The sequence below is a fragment of the Orcinus orca genome, chromosome 3 (genome assembly GCF_937001465.1).
Source record: "Orcinus orca chromosome 3, mOrcOrc1.1, whole genome shotgun sequence".
Lineage (NCBI taxonomy): Eukaryota > Metazoa > Chordata > Mammalia > Artiodactyla > Delphinidae > Orcinus > Orcinus orca.
Window position 1 is genome coordinate 11,479,817 of NC_064561.1, and position 17,459 is coordinate 11,497,275.

General features: G+C 56.8%; 3 protein-coding genes across 6 annotated transcripts in view; 1 reads left to right on the forward strand and 2 right to left on the reverse strand.

The window, feature by feature from the left end:
- UBA52 (ubiquitin A-52 residue ribosomal protein fusion product 1) overlaps window positions 1-17,459 on the reverse strand; it is a 143,973-nt gene that overhangs the window by 86,068 nt on the left and 40,446 nt on the right. The window lies entirely within an intron of this gene.
- Window positions 1-17,459, reverse strand: part of KXD1 (KxDL motif containing 1) — a 256,867-nt gene that overhangs the window by 82,935 nt on the left and 156,473 nt on the right. The window lies entirely within an intron of this gene.
- Window positions 1-17,459, forward strand: part of ELL (elongation factor for RNA polymerase II) — an 81,428-nt gene that overhangs the window by 53,336 nt on the left and 10,633 nt on the right. For all 4 annotated transcript variants that reach the window (XM_004277534.4, XM_033401410.2, XM_049708737.1 and 1 more), the window contains 4 exons: window positions 5,492-5,613; window positions 5,989-6,152; window positions 8,316-8,590; window positions 12,117-12,241. In XM_004277534.4, the coding sequence (XP_004277582.1) occupies window positions 5,492-5,613; window positions 5,989-6,152; window positions 8,316-8,590; window positions 12,117-12,241 (686 nt within the window). The remainder of the gene's footprint in view (window positions 1-5,491; window positions 5,614-5,988; window positions 6,153-8,315; window positions 8,591-12,116; window positions 12,242-17,459) is intronic.

The following is a 17,459-nucleotide window of genomic DNA, read 5'->3' on the forward strand; positions in this document are numbered from 1 at the left end:
CTGCCAGTCACCCTTTTGCAGTCTGCACTTTATCTTCCCTGAGACATTTCCCCAGGGGTTGGAGGTCAATGCTGGGCTTGCTGCCAGACTGGCCCAGTGGCGCCCTCTTGTGGCCCATGATCACTCTGTGCCCTCAGCAGCCGTGGGAAGATGAGGAAGCCAGTGCACGGATTGGTGTTCATTTATCCAGTGAGCGATGCTTTCTAGTCAGCAAGGCACCACGTGGCTGCTCATAGAAGCGCTGTGAGGTTCTCCTGGGTTGTACCCCGTGTCGCCCAAATTCCTGTGCAAAACCTAAGAGCCACATCCATTCAAGTTAGGGGTCCCAACATCTTAGTCTTAGACTTATGCTTTGCCCACATTTCCTTCCTTCTGGGCATTCTCATGTGTAATGGAGTTCCTAGAAGGTTCTGAGGGTGTGGAGGCCCTGCGCTGCAGCTCGGGGCAAGCCAGGCCATGAGTCTCCACTAAGAGGCTATTCCCTGAGACCATGTGAGGGCTGGAGGGGGCTGTGTGACAAGGGGGGTGCTTTCCCAGCTTGCTGTGAAGGATCAGGTGCTAAGTCTGCCCCTTATGACCTCTGGACCTTGTCCTTCTCCTCCTGGGCATTGATGGAATGTGACCATTCCTCCCTGCCAGGTGTGAGAGGCCTGGCCTGGTGCCAGGCACACGGCGGACTCTGTCCTGACCAGGCCATACCTGCATGGTCACCCAGAGCGGAGGAGGGGAGGAGGCAGGGTGCCTCGCTCTCCGCTCCCACTTCTCCTGGTCGCTCCGTACACTCCACCTGTGAGGTTGGAAATAGAGTAGGAGGCTGGTGGGTGGAGTTGGGCAGGCTCATTCAGCGTTCCTGATGCTTGGGCTGACTCGATGTTCTGGACCCCGTGTAGGCCGACAGGGCCCACTTCCCAGAGGCCCATGAAGCTGGCAGACTGAAGATTGAGACCCTATTTGCTCCTTAGCTCAGGGACCTTGGCCAGATCTTCTCCCTCTGTCCCTTGGCCTCCCTGCCCAGGAGATGGGCCACCCACCTCAAGGGTTGTATGCAGGTTAACTTGGCCTTAGGAGAACCAGAGTCCTCCCTGCATTCCAGAACCCGCTCACTCAGTTCCTGGTGCTAATCCCCACCTGATGTGAATGTAGTACAGCTGGCGTAGGGTCTCGGTGTCACTCAGCTCCTGGGTTGGGAGTCACATCCAGTCCAGCCACCTCCCCGCCTGTGCTGTGAGCGCCACAAGGGCTGGGTGCTGTGCGGCTGGGCCCCGGTGTTGGCTGGTTCCTTGGGGCAACTGTATGGCATTGCCAGGTTCCCCGGAGAGCCTGGCCCCACCTGTAGCACATCCATGATCTAGGGCATCTAGGGCATCGTCTTCAGAGCAAAATGCTCACCTTTGTTTCATTTGCCGTGTACATGTGTGTTCTCTGCCCTCTCACAGACACTGAGCTGGCTGACCTGGGCCCCTCTGCCATCAGGGGTCACTTCTAAGTTGTCAGCCCCTGACAGCTGGTGAAGCGTCAGGCTGCAGAGGGGAAAAGAAAACCCCACTTGGCCGGCTGCAGCCCAGCACTCTTCAGTTGATGAAAAAAGAAAGAAAGGGAAGTAGGGTTGGCATCCAGGGCTGTTGAAGGCATTTGCATGTGCTGCAGCAGGAACCCAAACGGCAGTTTACAGAATGAGGTTTGGTGGCACTTGTCAAGGGCCTTTGACTGGTGTCTCTGTGATCTAGGAGCCAACTCTGCGGGAATCATTAGGGATGTGTGCAAGATTGAGCCACAGGGGTGCTTGTTGCTGTGTCATGGGGATAACTTGGAAAGCCCGGGAAGGGGCGGGCAGGTGGGCGGGCGTTGTGCACTCCCGCTTCCCAGGGCCCACAGTGTGCGGGAGCGGCTCTCCAGAAGGAAATAGGTGCTTAGAAAGCGCCCTGGGTCTGGGGTTGAGGAAGCTAGCCTCCCAGTGGGCGGAAGAGGCCACTACAACTCTTAGGAGTTGTATTTAGCTGCGCAGTAGTAACTCTTTACCCAAAATATGTTTTATTCTGAGGGTTCCCTGGAAAAGAAAGATAATGAAAACAAACGTTCTCTGAAAACCCCTCTGGCTGGAGAGAGCCTGGCTCATCAGTTTGGTTCCTGTGTGTGCCTGTTTTGTCTTGTTCTTACCTGACTGGAATACCAAGTGCTCCCCACCATTTATCCCCCACCCAGCTCGGGACCTGATTTGTCTCGTCGAAGCTCCCACCTGCACCGCAGACAGACCAGGCCCGGCAGGTCTGGGGGAGGGCTGCCGGCCTGACTTGGGACAGATTTCAAAGGGGGTTGATTTAAGGGCTCTGGCAGGGACTCGACCTACTCGCAGTGGAACCAACACCCCCTCTTGGGCCTTAGGCCTCAGAGGCGGATGTCAGTCCCTCAGGTGCCCAGGACCATTTGGGATGGGACAAGGCTGTTTGTTGCTCCAGGTCCATCTGTTCGTCTGTGCACACAGACACATGACAACTCCCTCTGCCTCTCCATAACCAGGAGTTGGGGCTAACATCAGATGCACCCAAACCTGCCATGCTCGGGCCAGCTGAGGGCCACGTGGCAGCTGAGACCTGGTCCAGAAGGCACACGTACTGCTAAGCGGGGCCCAAGTTTCGGAAAATGTGTCGAGCTCTCCGCTGTCACAGAGAAAGCCGCGCATTCCTGAGCCATTCGTGCCCAGCTGGCTGGTTTCCCTGCTGGTTTCCAGTGACTGGTAGCCATTAACCAGCATCGTTAACCAGCAGCAAAACAGCCTGTTAACCAGAGGATTCCATAGGGGGTGGTGCCACAGAGCTGGGAAGGGCCTGGGGCTTCAAGAGCCTCCAGTGCCAGGCTCCAAGCAAGCTCCTCTTCCCACCGTCCTGCAGCCCCAGTAGCTGCACAGACCCTCCTCTGGGCTCTGTGCTGTGCCCCCGCCTCCAGGATTTTGGAAGTGGCCATACATACCCATGTGGAAAAGTTTCTCACAGGGTAAAAGGATCACAGTGAAGGTTCCACCACACCCCTGCCCAGAGAGAAGCACGGTTGCATCAGAGCTCATGCTGTACGTACCCTCTCCTTTCCTCGTAGGGGCGATAGCCTGATGGGGACTGTGGCAGTCATGGCAGCCACTGCCCTTTGAGCAGACTGAGATGGAAAAATGCCACCTGGGGAGGCCTGGTCTCTGCCAGAGCCGGGATGTGGCGAGGGGAGAGGATCAAGGTCAGGATGGAGGAAGAGCCACCCGTGTTGGGGTTCAGGCTCCATCGGAAGTGCCTTTTGATTTTTCTGACTTGGTGGTGCACAGTCTTCCTGCCGCATTTTGGGCGACTGCATCAGTGTGTACCTGGCTGCGGGTGCATCTCCCACAGTGACCCTCAGAAGCATCTGAGTGCTGGGTTTTCAGTTACTTCTATAATGGAGAACAAAAGTCACATCTGCAAAGGAACGAGCAGACAACACAGGGTGGCTACTAGTGCTGGACGAGATGCTGCACACGCACTGGAGCGTGTGTGTGTGTGTGTGTGTGTGTGTGTGTGTGTGTGTGTGTACATGTGTGTTTTCCTGCCCGAGGTGAGTGATAGCAGGCAGTCTGGGTTTGAATTTTTTATAGATGCTGAGTGTGAGCTGCTCCATCTCTTTTTGACCCTCATAAAGAAACAGGTGTCTGTGTTGAGATGAGGGCCTGCGTGGCTGGCCAGGGCCGACCTGGCATTGCCACCCTGCTGGTCTCCTCCATGGACTTTGGCCTCACCTGCCACTGGGTGTGTGTCCTGGGGGGGGGGGGGCCCTGCCCCCGAACTGCATTGACAGGATCATGCTGGAGGGCCAGGAGAGAGTGCTGGACAGACCCCAGCTGGGTGGCTGGGTGGAGCTGGGCCAACAGGGCAGCCTTTCTCCTGGGCAGCATTCATCCTGGGGCGGGGACGTGGGGGACAGGGATGATCATTGGCCCAAGGTCATTTGCAGTCCTTGGACGGCTGGTGCAGACTGTCCCTCTCCCCCAGGCCAGGCCCTTCCTGCCCTGAGCGGCTGTGCCTGGGAGCCACTCTGTGACGCCTTGGCTCTCAATGTGCACGGCAGGGGCCTCTCTTTGGAGCAGGGACTGGCTGTGCATTGAGGGGTTCCTGCAGCATTTTGAGCCAGCCCTGGGTTGTGTGACCTCCCAGCTTCCCTCATGGGTCTACACACCACCCTGAGGGCTGGGGCAGGGGAGCCGCATCCCTCCCTGTGGCCCAAGCTGCCGTGTCCTTGCTCTCACGGACAAGGCTCAGACAGGCTGAGCTGCCTGCAGTCACACGTGACAGCTGCGCACAGGGCAGGGGGGATTCAGCCCTGAGCCGCATTCTGTCCAGTACTGATGAGGCGTGTTAGCGTCCTCACACAACCAAAGAGGAGACGTGCTCGCCCTGGCCTGCTGGGCTGGTGCGACAGCCCAGGAACGAGGCCTGCTGCCCCCTAACCCCCAGTGCTGCCCCTTCTTGTTGACCACCTGTGACCCCACCTTGTGTGTCTGCCTAGCTGTGATGAGCTCCTGTGCTCAAGCCCAGGGATTACTTTAAGGCTGGTCACCTCTGGTGACAGGGTTCTGGAGGCCCTTCCACTGCCTGCACAGGGGCTGGCAGCCGGAATGTCAGGTTTTCCTGTCTGTGTTTTTCAGCAGCTGCTGGCCTTCACCCAGTGTGGGCAGGGGGCCAGAGGGTCGGCCTGGAATAAAGTGGCCTCTGGATGTCCTGCCTACGCTGAGCCCTGCACTTTGGCCAGGACTAGTGCTGTCTGTCTGTCTGTCAGCCAGGTCGTCTGTCTCTTCCCTCTGGCGGCTGTGGCTTTGCCTCGCTAGGCTACAGTGGTGCTCTCTGAAGTTGGGGTTACATAAACCATGGCACACGCATCCCCTGTCATGGTTGATTGGGGGCAAGTGCTGCCCCTCTGTGAGCCCCTCGGAGCCCGTGCCTGCCTTATTCACGGACACCCAGGTGGAGTCATCAGTGTTTGGCCTGGAGGAGGTGGAGAGGGCGTTGCTAAGTAGGAGTGCGGGTCAGGGTATCTCGACCTCTCAGCATGCCCTGCCCGCTGCTGACGCCCACCCATCTTGTCTCATCTCATCTTTACGGTTGTCCTGAACCAGATCAGCCCTGTTTGGTGGGGAAACTGAGTCATGGCCCAGCTTGGGGTGGGGTCCCTGCCTCTGGTTGTGTGCTGAGTGCTCTGTGCTCCTCAGACTGAGTTGCCATTGCTGCTTAGAAACCAGACACAGGACCCCACCCCCCTGCCACTGCATGAGAACCCAGGACCCACCAGCAGCCTGTCCATGGTGACACGCTGGTCCTGTCACTGTCGGGAAAACAAAGGTGCGTTTCAAAGGAATGTGGTTGCACATTCCCACTGTAAGGGGCATGCTTCAGGGATGGGCCTGGGTCCTGTGCTGGCCCATCCTGTGGTCCCTTCTGTGCTGTGGACCTACCGGTGATGTCCCCCCCTCTCCACGCAGCACATCTCCATCCCCCAGCCTGACTGCCCCACGGAGCCGCGGACGTTCTCCTTCTACCTCTCCAACATCGGCCGTGACAGCCCCCAGGGCAGCTTTGACTGCATCCAGCAGTACGTCTCCAGGTGAGCCTTGCCCAGGCTGCCCCAGGTCTCCCAGTGGGCAGACCCGCCTCCCCCGACTTCCACTGTGGTGTCCCCTGCCCCAGCCTGCTGTGCAGATGTTTACCCACCACCTCCAGCCCCAGCGCCCCTTCTTCCCCTTCTCAAGTGAGCTACCCTGGCTCCTTACAGTGTGTTCAGGGCACAGGTCTAGGTCCTGGCGTGCCACCTGTGGCCCAGGGACCTGGGTTCCCTTGTTTCTTTCGGGTCAAGATGTGCCTTGAAGAAACCGTGTTGCCCAAGTCAGCACCAAGCCCCATTTCTTGGACATGGGGGTGGTGACCATCTCTCCTGGTCATCCCAGGTGCTCATCCCAGCTTCTGGCCCCTTGTCTTGCAGCCATGGGGATGTCCACCTGGACTGCCTGGGCAGCATCCAGGACAAAATCACAGTGTGTGCCACCGACGACTCCTACCAGAAAGCGCGGCAGAGCCTGGCACAGGCTGAGGAGGAGACGCGGAGTCGAGGCGCCATCGTCATCAAGCCCGGAGGCCGTTACCTGGGTGAGGATCAGGGGCCTGGGGCTCCACCTGTGGGGGCCTTGCACCTGCTGGGCAGCTGTCGGGGGAGCAGGAGAGACTCAGGGCCCATCCAGACCAGGAGCGGGAGTGACGGGTTGACAGAGGTAGGATGAGCTGGGTCAGTGTTGGGTCAGGACAGAAGGTCCTTCCTGGGTGGCATCTGCTGCCTTCTGAACCCAAGATGGACTAAGGGACCCGAGAATTCCAGGCATTCTGAATCTCAGGGCTCCTCTCCCAGGCTGTAGCCTTAGGGACCTCTGCCCATCATGGAGACTCACCCTACATGAAGCTAGAGCTTCGGTCTGTCCTCCAGCTGCCACCCCTGCCCTCACCTGCCCAGATGTCTCCTTCCCAAGACCGACGTGGCCGGGGCAAGGTGCAGATGACGAGATGCACCCTGTGGCGGGCGGCCTGCTGCTGTGTTGGGGCCAGCGAGGGGCCATAAGGTGGAGACCAGGAAGGAAACGCATTGATCCCTGTTCACTGGGAAGGCTCTGGCCCCTCAGCATCTGCTTGGAAACAATTTCAGTGAAGTCGAGACACTGACAACATTAAAAGTATAGGGAGAAGAGTACTATCTATTTATCCATTTAGAAAGCCCCGTCATCTTGCTGTAGTCTTCCCGCCTCCTGGATGCAGATGGAGTTAAGGAGTCATTGGAATGCGTTGCCAGGCAAGAAAGCCCTGAGAGAGGTGTGAAACGGCTTACAGCAAGGGAGAACTTGATGGCTTTTGGGTTTTTTTTCTTCTTTAAGGAAAAGCAAGAGCGTTTCACATTGCTCCAAAGAGCATGCGATTTTCCTTGCTTGGCAGTGGGGTTGGCTCTGAATGAAACCCCAGACGGTGCAGGAATCTGTCCTGCCTGTCAGCGCTGGGCCCCAGTGGATGTGGCTGTAAGTGACCAGGGAGCCTGAGCCCTGGGCAGTAAGCTGCCCAAGAGGTGCCAGCCAGAATCTAAAAGGGCTTCAGAGCCTGCTTTTGCTTCAAGATGCAAATGTGGACATTTGTACACATTTGAATACATTTTGGGTGGGTCTTTCAGTCAAAAACTTGGTCCAAAATTCGTGTTACGGTGCCATTTCGGGTACAATGAAGGTTTTTGCAGTAGTTTACGTTCTGGTGGAAACGCTCGTGTCCTGGCCTCTTAAGCCACCGACGTGCACATCCTGGGTGTGTCAGGCCTCTCCCCCCACCCCACGTCGGCCCGTCAGATGGGTCCTCTGGGGACGAAGTCTGGCCCTGAGGATTCTAAAAGCACTTCCTCCCTGTGTTCATTTGACAAATCAGATTTGAGGGATACATGCAAAAGGAAGTCGTCGTGGAGAGGTTTCTGGCCCAAGGATTCAAGGTGTGCGCTGACTTTGCTCAGCAGTCCTCGTTCCTGCAGTGGCGGGAGCGCCGTCCAAGGTGGAGTTAATGACTTAGGAGTGGAAGCACCCTCCCTCGAGAGCAGTGCTGGAGGCTCCATGGAGGATCCCCTTGTACGTCTCTGTTTGCAGCAAGAGGGTGGGGGATCGGCCTGCTGCCCCCGGGCCTCCAAGCACAGCCAGGTCTGCCCAAGGAGCACTTGCCAGGGCCACAGCTGGGGAGCTGCTCACACCCTGGGGTCTCTAGAGCAGCTGCCCAAGTGGCCCTGACGCCTTTATTTTCCTTCTCCTTTTTCATAAAAAAGAATGACGGATCCTGTGGGACCAGCATAGCGCTGTGGAGTTCAGTCTCTGGGTGCCTGCCTCTGGCAGTTATGGGACTCCCTTGTTAACATCAGCCCCCTCTCCCCATATGGGTCAGGTGTTTTGGGTCCCCAGGATGTAGGCTGCCCATGATGAAGTCAGTTAAGGCTCTAAGCCCGCTTCTCTTTCCTGTAGCTCCCGCTTCTGAGACTGTGGGGCCCTGCAAGTGCCCACTGAGCTGTTTGTGGTCAGCAGGTGGCAGTCTCGGCCGCCCAAGGGCCCCACTGAGCAGGTGGGGCTGGACGAGGCTTGAATTGCCTTCTCTTGGGCTTAGTGAGAGCTTGGGGCTGTCGGCCATCGGCCATCCACGGGTGCCCACGAGCTCGCTCAGGAACTTGGCGTCGGCCCCAGGCAGTGGGACACGGTGGCCACTCCCTCACCCCTTCCAGTCCCTAATGCCTGGCTCTTATTGCAGGCAAAAAGGTTCAGTTTCGGAAACCGGCCCCGGGGGCAGTGGATGCTGTGCCCTCCCGGAAGCGGGCGACCCCCATCAACCTGGCAAGCGCCATCAAGAAAACCAGCGCTGGCAGCGTTAGCGGGGGCAGCGGGGTGTCTCAGCGGCCCTTCCGTGACCGGGTGCTGCACCTCCTGGCGCTGAGGCCCTACCGGAAGGCCGAGCTGCTGCTGAGGCTGCAGAAGGACGGCCTGGCCCAGGCGGACAAGGACGCGCTGGACGGCCTCCTCCAGCAGGTGCGTGCTTGCCCTGGACTGGCCTGGGCTGCGCATGTGGCACTCACTGTCCAGGGCCCTCCTCCTTACCAGCTGCGGACACACAGGCAGTGCGCGTAGCACAGGGGATCCAAGACTTCAGTCGCACAAGGTTTTTAGAATTGAACGAAGTCTGAGGAACCCGCAAGCATGAGTTAGCAAGAGCTCGGGCTTCACAGTCAGACAGCAAGGGCCTCCTTATTGCTCATCAGTTGTGGCTCCAGGCAAGGGGCTTCATGTCTGGACCCTCAGGCTTCCATCTGCGGCTGGGGCATGACCACAGCACCTCTCTTGGGGTCAAGAGCTAAGCGGGCAGGAGCGTGGTGCCAGCAGGTGGAGCCTGCTGTTAAGCAACCGGGGCTTTGGAGCAAGGGTGGTGGCCCCAGCACCTTCCTGAGGCCCTACCCTAGAGGAGGCAACTTGAAGACCCCTGAGAAGGTGAGTGGCTCACTCCGGCTTCACCACATCAGCTGGGCCATGTGGATACCACTTTGCCATGAAGTGGGGATGGGCCACCTCAGAGCGCTGTGAGGATGGCACAGCCAGCAGCAGTCACGCCAGCATCCTGAGGAGGAGGCGTGGCCCTGCCTCAGATACTCTGGGCACTTGGATGGTGCCTCCTATAGCAGAAAGTACGCGCCGTGACCATCAGTAGCTATGTCTGAGGATGAGTTTCAGATTTACCGAGTTCTTCAGCAGGCCTCTGGGCACTTCTCTTCCCCATCCCCAGTGCAGTCCAAGGCTGCTGTGACCACACAGCACGTTTGTTGGGAGGATGTCGGCATGGCTCTCATCCCCCCGTGCTCTGGCTGGGGTCCCTGTGTTACCCATTACCCCCCGAGAGTTCAGGGCAAAGGGAACGGGTGAAGAGGGAAGAGAGGCCTCTGTGACATTCCATTCCCCTGCATTCCGAGGCGCAGATGCAGGCCTGGGCAGGGGCTGGGCCCCATCCACAGAGCAGGTGAAGGGTGCCTCCCCCATCCTTCACCCGAGGAGCATCCTCTTGTGTCCTGAGGGCTGAGGTGCTCACCAGAGACTCACGTTACTGTCAGGAGTGCCCATGTCCACTCACTGGGTGCTTTTGTGCGGATTTGGCCTCCTGAGCCGCTGTCCCCCACGTGGAGGTCATGCTGGCAAGGACTGAGCAGCACTGTTTCTCCCTGCAAGCTTAGGAGTTGGCTCGGGGCCTATTAGAAGATAGATGCATGGCTCTGGAGCCCAGAAGTTTTCTTTGGCAAAGGGGCTTGCCAAAGCACCCAGAAAGCTCTAGAACCAGGAACAACATTCCCAGGGCGCTCGTTTCCTTGGAAAGTCGCGTGCCGGCCGTGCCCCTGGGAAATGGGGGAAGTATGTGGGAGGCCCTTTCCCTGGGCTGGGGGCCACCCAGAGCTGCCTCCTGCAGCACGGGGTGACCGCAGCAGGGCTGAAGGGAGCTGGACAGAGGCATCAGACATGAGCCAAGACTGGAGACAAGTGCGGCAGCCACGCCCACCCCTGGCTGTGCCCGTAGCTTGCATTGCCATCCAGCCAGGCCCTCAGCCCCTGGTATAGCGTTCTTAGAAATGCCCTTGCTCCCGCTCTCTAATCTTGTTCTGTTTGTGCCCAGAATAAAAAAGCACAATGCAGAATGTGACCCTTAGCTGACCGAGCACTTGATTACACCTGAGATTTACCCACTGAGCAGCCCTCAGATGCGGCAGGGATGCCAGGCTCAGTTCTCTGGAGAGAGAGGGGTCTGGTGGTTCTGACTTAGGTCTGCCTGGGGCACTGCTCCATTTTTAACCCCTGTGACATTCTCATTGCTCCTGGTCCTTTCCTGGGACCAGAGAGGCACCGTACTGGGCTCCAGCTTCTCCAGTGGACTTGGGTTTGGCAGCTCCTAGGGGGTGGCCCAGCCAGTGTCTTGGGGTAGAGCATCCTCCTCGCGCCCGCTCTGATTTCTCCTAAACTGCCCCAGCTGCCTTGTGCTTCTGTGTTTACTACCCAACTTGTTCTCCGCAGCGGTGTGGGGGGCAGGAGGACCCCCACCAGCTTGGGGATGGGAAGGTGTCGGGGGCTGTGCCTCACCCAGGATGCTCATTTCCAGCCCCCGCAAGTGACCAGGGACTCTGATGAACAGCACTAACAAAACCACACTGCTCAAAGGCGCCTTCTCTATTCCTTCTGTGAAAACAGAAAAGATTTAAGGCGTTCCATCTTCCTGGTGGGAGTGTTGACGGGTGGGTGGCTCTTCTGGAGAGCATTTTAGCAAAACGTATCAAGAACCATAAAAATGTTCAGAGCCTTTGACCCACTAATCCCACTTCCGGGAAGCTGGCTGAAGAAAACCATCACCAGCATGGAAAAACCTGCACAAGTGACGTCTGTTTATGCTACAGAGAAACTGGAAACGGCGTCAGCATCCAACAAAGGAGAAACGTTTGAGTACATCACAGTGTAGCCACTTGGTGGAATATTACTCAACCATTAAAAATACTCCTTGTGAAAACTGCTGTGATGTGGAGAACTTGTAGTCTCAGTGATAGCGAAAAACAGCGCGCCAGCCACACGGCTACACACGTGTGTTCTGGAGACCATGGTGCCCAAGCGAGACACTCAGGGAAGTGCCCGCTTCAGGTCAGGGGCCTGAATTCCGTCAAACATCTTATGGCAAACGTTTTAAATCCATCTTCTAAAGAGTCTTGGAGACAAGCTCAGCTTTTGTTAACCAGCAGCAGCAGGGCTGGCTGGTTGCAGGGAAGGTGGGCTCAGCATGGCCCCTGGAGGCACCACTCACCCAGCACCCCAGTCTCGGCCGACTCTGCCACAGGAGGTCTGAATCCGAGAGCGGGTATGTTAGTCCATCGGGCTGCTGTAACAGAATACCATAGACTGGATGGCTTATACACCACAGACGTTTACTTCTCACAGCTTTGGAGTCTGGGAAGTCCAAGATCAAGGCGCTGGCAGATTGGGTGTCTGGTGAGGGCATGTGCCCTGGTTTATAGACAGCTGCCTTCTTACTGTCATCACAGGGGGGAAGGGGTGAAGGAGCTCTCTGGGTTCTCCTTTATAAAGACACTAACCCCATCATGAGGGCTCCACCCTCATGACCTAATCGCCTCCCAAAGGCCCCACCTCCGAATACCATCACCTTAGATTAAGGGGGTTAAGATTTAACGTGGACTTTGGGAGGACAAAAATGGTTCAGTCCATAGCAGGGGGATGGGCTGGTGATGGAGTCTTGGGAGTATAGATGGCAGCCTCCCCTTTTTGGAGCCAACCTAGCCTCCAGCAGCTGTAAGACGTGTATATATGGACCTGCTGCCCTGACCCTTCTGCACCCCGAGGGTTGCTGCACTGGCACGCAGGGGAGCTGTGGGGTGAGGTGTTGGCTCGGGGAGGGAGTGTGCTGTCCTCTTTCCCCTTTCACGTCTGTCTCCGCCTCTCCCTGCCCCCTCGCAGATGCTTTCAGGAACATCTGTCTCTCTCGGGCATCACACAAGGTGACACCAGCTCTGTCTTGCAGGTAGCCAACGTGAATGCCAAGGATGGCACGTGCACGCTGAAGGACTGTGTGTACAAGGATGTGCAGAAGGACTGGCCCGGCTACTCAGAGGGGGACCAGAAGTTGCTGAAGCGGATGCTCATCCGGTAACTGCCTCCCTATCCCTGAGCGAGTTCCCAGCCCCTGTACCTGGGGCAGATCTCATCCCAAGGATGCTGGGGGGGCCTCATCTGGCCCCAAAGGCTGCAGGGCCCGCAAGCAGGATGGAGGGGTCTGTGGAGACTGCCTGGGTGGCCCACCGTGTCCTCCTGTAGGGTAAAGGCCAGCCCTTACCGAGTGGGGTGGAGGGTGTGAGTCACCATCTTGAACACCAGAATGCCCGGACAGAAGGCCCCAGACCGTTCCTTCTGCCCCCTCTTGCCCTTCCTGTCAAGGTTGCTTCCAAAACCTGCACATCCCCACAGGCGTCTGCTGCGGGCCCTCTTTCTTAAAAAGAGCCTCTCAAGGACGAGAAGCAGAGAGAAGCAAAACAAAACTCCCCACAGACAAGATTAAGCAGCATTAATTAAATGCATCCCCTCTCTGGTTAATTGGGACCCAAAGTCAGGAGTGGCCACGGTAGCTCTAGGGAGAAGTGGGTAAGTAGGCCCCCATCTGAGGCAAGCAATTAATGATTTCCTTCTCAATTGATGCCTGGCTCCGGAGCCCAGGCTGTGAAGTGAAGTGCTGTTCAGAACAGCCTGATATGCTAATTAGTCCTTAAGTGATTTCTCAGGGACTTGGAGCTATTTATGAAGGGTTTTGGGTTTTTTTTGTTTTTTTGATTTTTTTTTTTTTTTAAGTTTAGCTGTTTAAAGCAGTAATTGCGTCTGGAAAGCAGAGCTGAGTCGGGGCCAGTCTAGGTGAACCCTGAGTTCCTCCTTGGCCCTGCGGGACACTCACCTGCTGTCCCGGGGTCACTGCTCTGGCTGTCTGGAGGTCTCTGGGTGCTCAGGGAGGCTGAGAGGAGATGGTCTCAGCAGAAGGTGCCCCCCCGGCCCCCACTGCCCTCTCTGGGGGTCCTCTGTTGCCCCAGCAAAGCACATCCTGGGTAGGCAGTCACCTCCTGCAGGTGTTCACATCTATCACGTTTTTTGGCAAAGGGTTGAGATAGTCACTTACACCCACCCTAGTGCTTTGAGGTGGCCAGGGGCACATGGTAGGGGGCACCTTGAGGCTGCTTCCACTCTTCCTTCCTTCAGAGCCTCTCACTGGGTGCCTCGCTGATCTCAGACCCCAAGCGTCTTGTCCTCCCAGAGCTCCCAGGAAGGGGTGTGGCCGAGAGCAAGCAGCCTGTCTGTGTGTGAATGGGTGTGGTTTGTAGGAAACAGCGCCTGGGCTGAATCTTGAGGGGTGTTAGGTGGGAGGTTCCTAGGGATGCGGACTCTGGAGCTCAGTATAATGCCAAGCTCACGCTTCCTCCCTTGTTTTCGCTCTGGGCTGTCTGGATGCTCTTCTCTCCGTCTGCGTGGGCCGCTGGGAGAGCAGCCTCGCCACCGGAAGCCTCTTGGGAAGCCGACAGCTCCTACTGCCCTTGGAAGCGTGAACTGATTGGCGCGCAGAGGGCAGGGTCAACACCCCTGATGCCCGCAGCCACACAGAAGGTTTCTCCAGGCGCCCCTCTGCACAACTTGTTTTTCTTTAGGTTGCTCCCTTCCTGAAGAAAGCCCCAGTTATAGCAGGTCTTGATGCTGTGGTCTCACGGCAAGAAGGAAAAAAACAGGATCTTGGGGTGTTTCTGTTGTTACAGGCAGGGTGTGGGGACTTGTGTCACCCCAGGGGCTATAACACCTCCTTTTCCTACAGCTTGTTCTGAACTCGTACCTGACTTAAACATGCTCACGCTTCCAGGGTCTGCCTGGGCCCCCGTGGCTTTGCTCTGCACAGACGTGCACTCCCAGCATCTCGGCTGTTGACTTGGATGCTGCCCCTGTGCTTTTAGTCCCCACGTGTGTAGCTGCTTGGGCCTGGCCTGTCCCAGGAGGAGTCTGTGGACGTCGCAGTGCAGGATGAGGCCTCAACTCCACCTGGCCCTGAAATCAGTCACCCCGGCCTGCCCGTGTCCTGGCCTCACCTCCCCCAGGGCACAGCCTAGACAACCCGAGCCTCAGTCCGTCTCGCACGCATCATGCTTTCCCTGGAGTTGGTAACCTGCTTGGCCGAGTTGTTACTTTCTCTGCTCAGCGTTCTGTGTCCTTCATGTCCAACCCCAAGCTCCCCGTGGTTGTGCCGTGGCCTTTTATCACTATCAGGGGATCAGGGGTTCCACCGGGAGCTGCCCCCGTCCCTCGCGGGTCCTTCTGTTCCTGGGTCTGTGATTCTGCCCTGGGGTTGAAGGGACGCAGCTCTTGGAGCATCTCTCAGAGGAGAGGGCTTTGGGAGCTCCATCTGTCATATCTTCACGCCTGGGTGGCCGTCACACTGGATTGGCAGTTGGCGAAGTCTAGTCTTCCAGATTGGAAGGAACTTTCCCTCTATGTTGAAGACCTGGCCCCTGGAAAGCCACGGAGATTCCCTTCCTGGCCCTGTATCCATCTGCATGGTCACAGGATGGCCTGGTGTGTGATCTGGGACCGGCGCCCCAGCCCTTGCAGTCTGAAAACTTGCCTCGTCCTTCTTCCCGTCCTGGGTGTGGTTGTGAGAGGCCTCACTGGCCTCCCTCGCCCTTCCTCTCATTCTGCCACTGGGGGCTGTGCTGCACCGTTCACCATTGTCTTCCCTGTTGTTTCTTTTAATTTCTTCTACTTTTGGAAGATTTCTTCACCTTCTCCCTCTGTCTCTTTTTTTGCCATTGTTGCTAGTTCCCAAGGTGCAGCTCCCACTTCTCTCTAGTTCCAAAGCAGTCACCCCAAAACGAAACCCCACGTTAACAGCCACTCCCCGTTCCCCCTCTCCCAGCCTCACTAAGCTGCCTCTTGTCTTGGTGGGTGCGCCTGTTCTGGATGCTCCATACAAATGGGATTGCGCACTCCAGCCTTTTGTGTCTGGCTTCTTTCACTGGGATTAGGTTTTCAAGTTTCGTCCAACTGTAGCACGTGTCAGAGCCTCACTCTTTTTTATGGCCAGGTAGTATCCTATTGTGTGGGCATTTTGTTTATTCATTTGTCTGTCCATGGACACTTGGATTGTTTCTACCTCTTCATGATTATGAGTAGTGCTGCCATGAGCATTCCTGTACCAGGACATGAATATAGCTGACATCGATTTTCAGTTCTCTCAAATATACACTGAGGAGTGGAATTGCTGGGCCATATGGTAATCCTGTGTTTAACTTTCTGAAGAACTGCCAAACTTTTTCTCAGTGGCCACGGCATTTTACATTCCCACCAGCAGTACTTAGTTCCAGTTTTTCTACATCCTCACCAACACTTGTTATTTTCCATTTTTTTGATTCTAGCCATCCTGGCAGGTGTGAAGTGGTATCTTATCATGGTTTTGATTTGTGTTTCCCTGGATGAATAATGATGTTGAGCATCTTTTCATGTGCTTATTGGCCATTCGTATGTCTTCTTTGGAGAAATGTGTATTTAAGTTCTGTGTCTTTCTAAGGCTATTAAGGATGGTGTTTTTCTCGTGGATTTAAAGTTTTCATCCCCTTACAGAGTCTCTCTTTGTTTTCAAATGCATTTTCCTGTCTATTTTGGGGTCTGACATTTGTTGCCTGGAAGCCCGGGTGCGCAGCCTCTTCAGGACTTTCCCATAGGCAACGCAGCCTCCTCAGGAGCACTGCTGAGGCGTTTCTGAATCCCCCATAGGCCCCTCTGTTTCCTCTTCTCCCGAGGCCACGTCTCTGTCCATCCTGTGTGGCCCGAGCATCCTGGAGAAGGCCTGGGCTCCTTCACTCCTGAACATGCTGTGGGCTCCCTTCCCTGCTGCCCCACAGCAGGCCGGGACCCAGAGCAGGACTCTGGGGGGACAGCCTGGCAGGGGCCCCTCTGCTGAGGTTCCTGAGGCACCCATCCTGGGCCCGTGGGGTTCTGTGGCCTGGGACTCCGTTTTCTTGGATCCTATAGGACAGTCACCACTTGTACTTCTGCATTGAATATCATTGCTCATTTCTCTCTCTCTCTTTTTTTTAATAAATGTATTTTATTTATTTTTGGCTGCGTTGGGTCTTCGTTGCTGCACGTGGGCTTTCTCTAGTTGTGGCGAGCGGGGGCTACTCTTCGTTGCGGTGCGCGGGCTTCTCACTGCGGTGGCTTCTCTTGTTGCAGAGCACGGACTCTAGGCATGTGGGCTTCAGTAGTTGTGACACGTGGGCTCAGTAGCTGTGGCGCACGGGCCTAGTTGCTCCGCGGCATGTGGGATCCTCCCGGACCAGGGCTGGAACCCGTGTCCCCTGCATTAGCAGGCAGGATTCTTAACCACGGCGCCACCAGGGAAGCCCCCTCATTGCTCTCTTTTTCCCTTTCTCTTTTATGCCTTTTTAGTGGGGGCTTGAAAGAGAGTGGATGTAACTACCTGGTTCTCTGTCTTTAACCGAAAGCTCTGGTTGCTTCCATGTGGCTGGAGCAGCAGACTTGCCCTCAGCCTCGTGGATTGTGTTGCCCCAAGTGCCTGCATGTTTCGGGCCCTTTTCCTTGGCTCTGCTTGCATTTCAGGCCACCGTGGAGGGGACAGCAGCAGTTGTCTAGAGTGTGGCTGTTGGTCAGGGGCTGGGCTCTGCTTGTCACTGGTTAGAGCAGCGCAGACATGGCCCTGGACCTCAGCTCAGCTTCCCTGCAGGGCGTGGAGGGCCCTCGGCACCACTCCCAGCACCTGGCCAGCTGCCTGGGCTCCCATGAAGAGCACAGTCTCCGGGAGTGCAGGAGGCTAAGTGGAGAGCCCCCTCCCCCCCGCCGAGCCGGGGTGACTGTCGGGGGCCTCCATTTGTGTGTCAGGCATTGGGGTGTTTCTTCTCTCTTCCCTGGCTACATTGTTGTGCTCGCGTCCTGCCGGACTGGTGACCACCCCTGCCATCCCTGGAGGTGCTGTGGCCTGGGCTCCCAGGACGATGGGCGCTGAATCTGGAAGGCCCTCCCACCACAGACCAGGGCATCTCAGTCCTCTTCTGTGTTCTCTGTTTCTGCAGTGAGTGTTGTTTATTAGGATGACAGTTGTTTTTAAAAGTGAGGACCAGCACCCCAGTGACAGCAGCTCCCCTGGGGACACAGCATGGATCTTGAGTGTCTGGTCAGTTTTATATGGGTCCTTGGTCTCCATGGTAATGGGAGTCTAGATGAGTGGGTGGTCATCTGACCCTTCTCTGGGCGCAGAACACCCAACGGGACAGTCCTCCTGGCAGTGAGGCTGTGACCTTGGCCACAGGGCAGCTGTGGATAAACC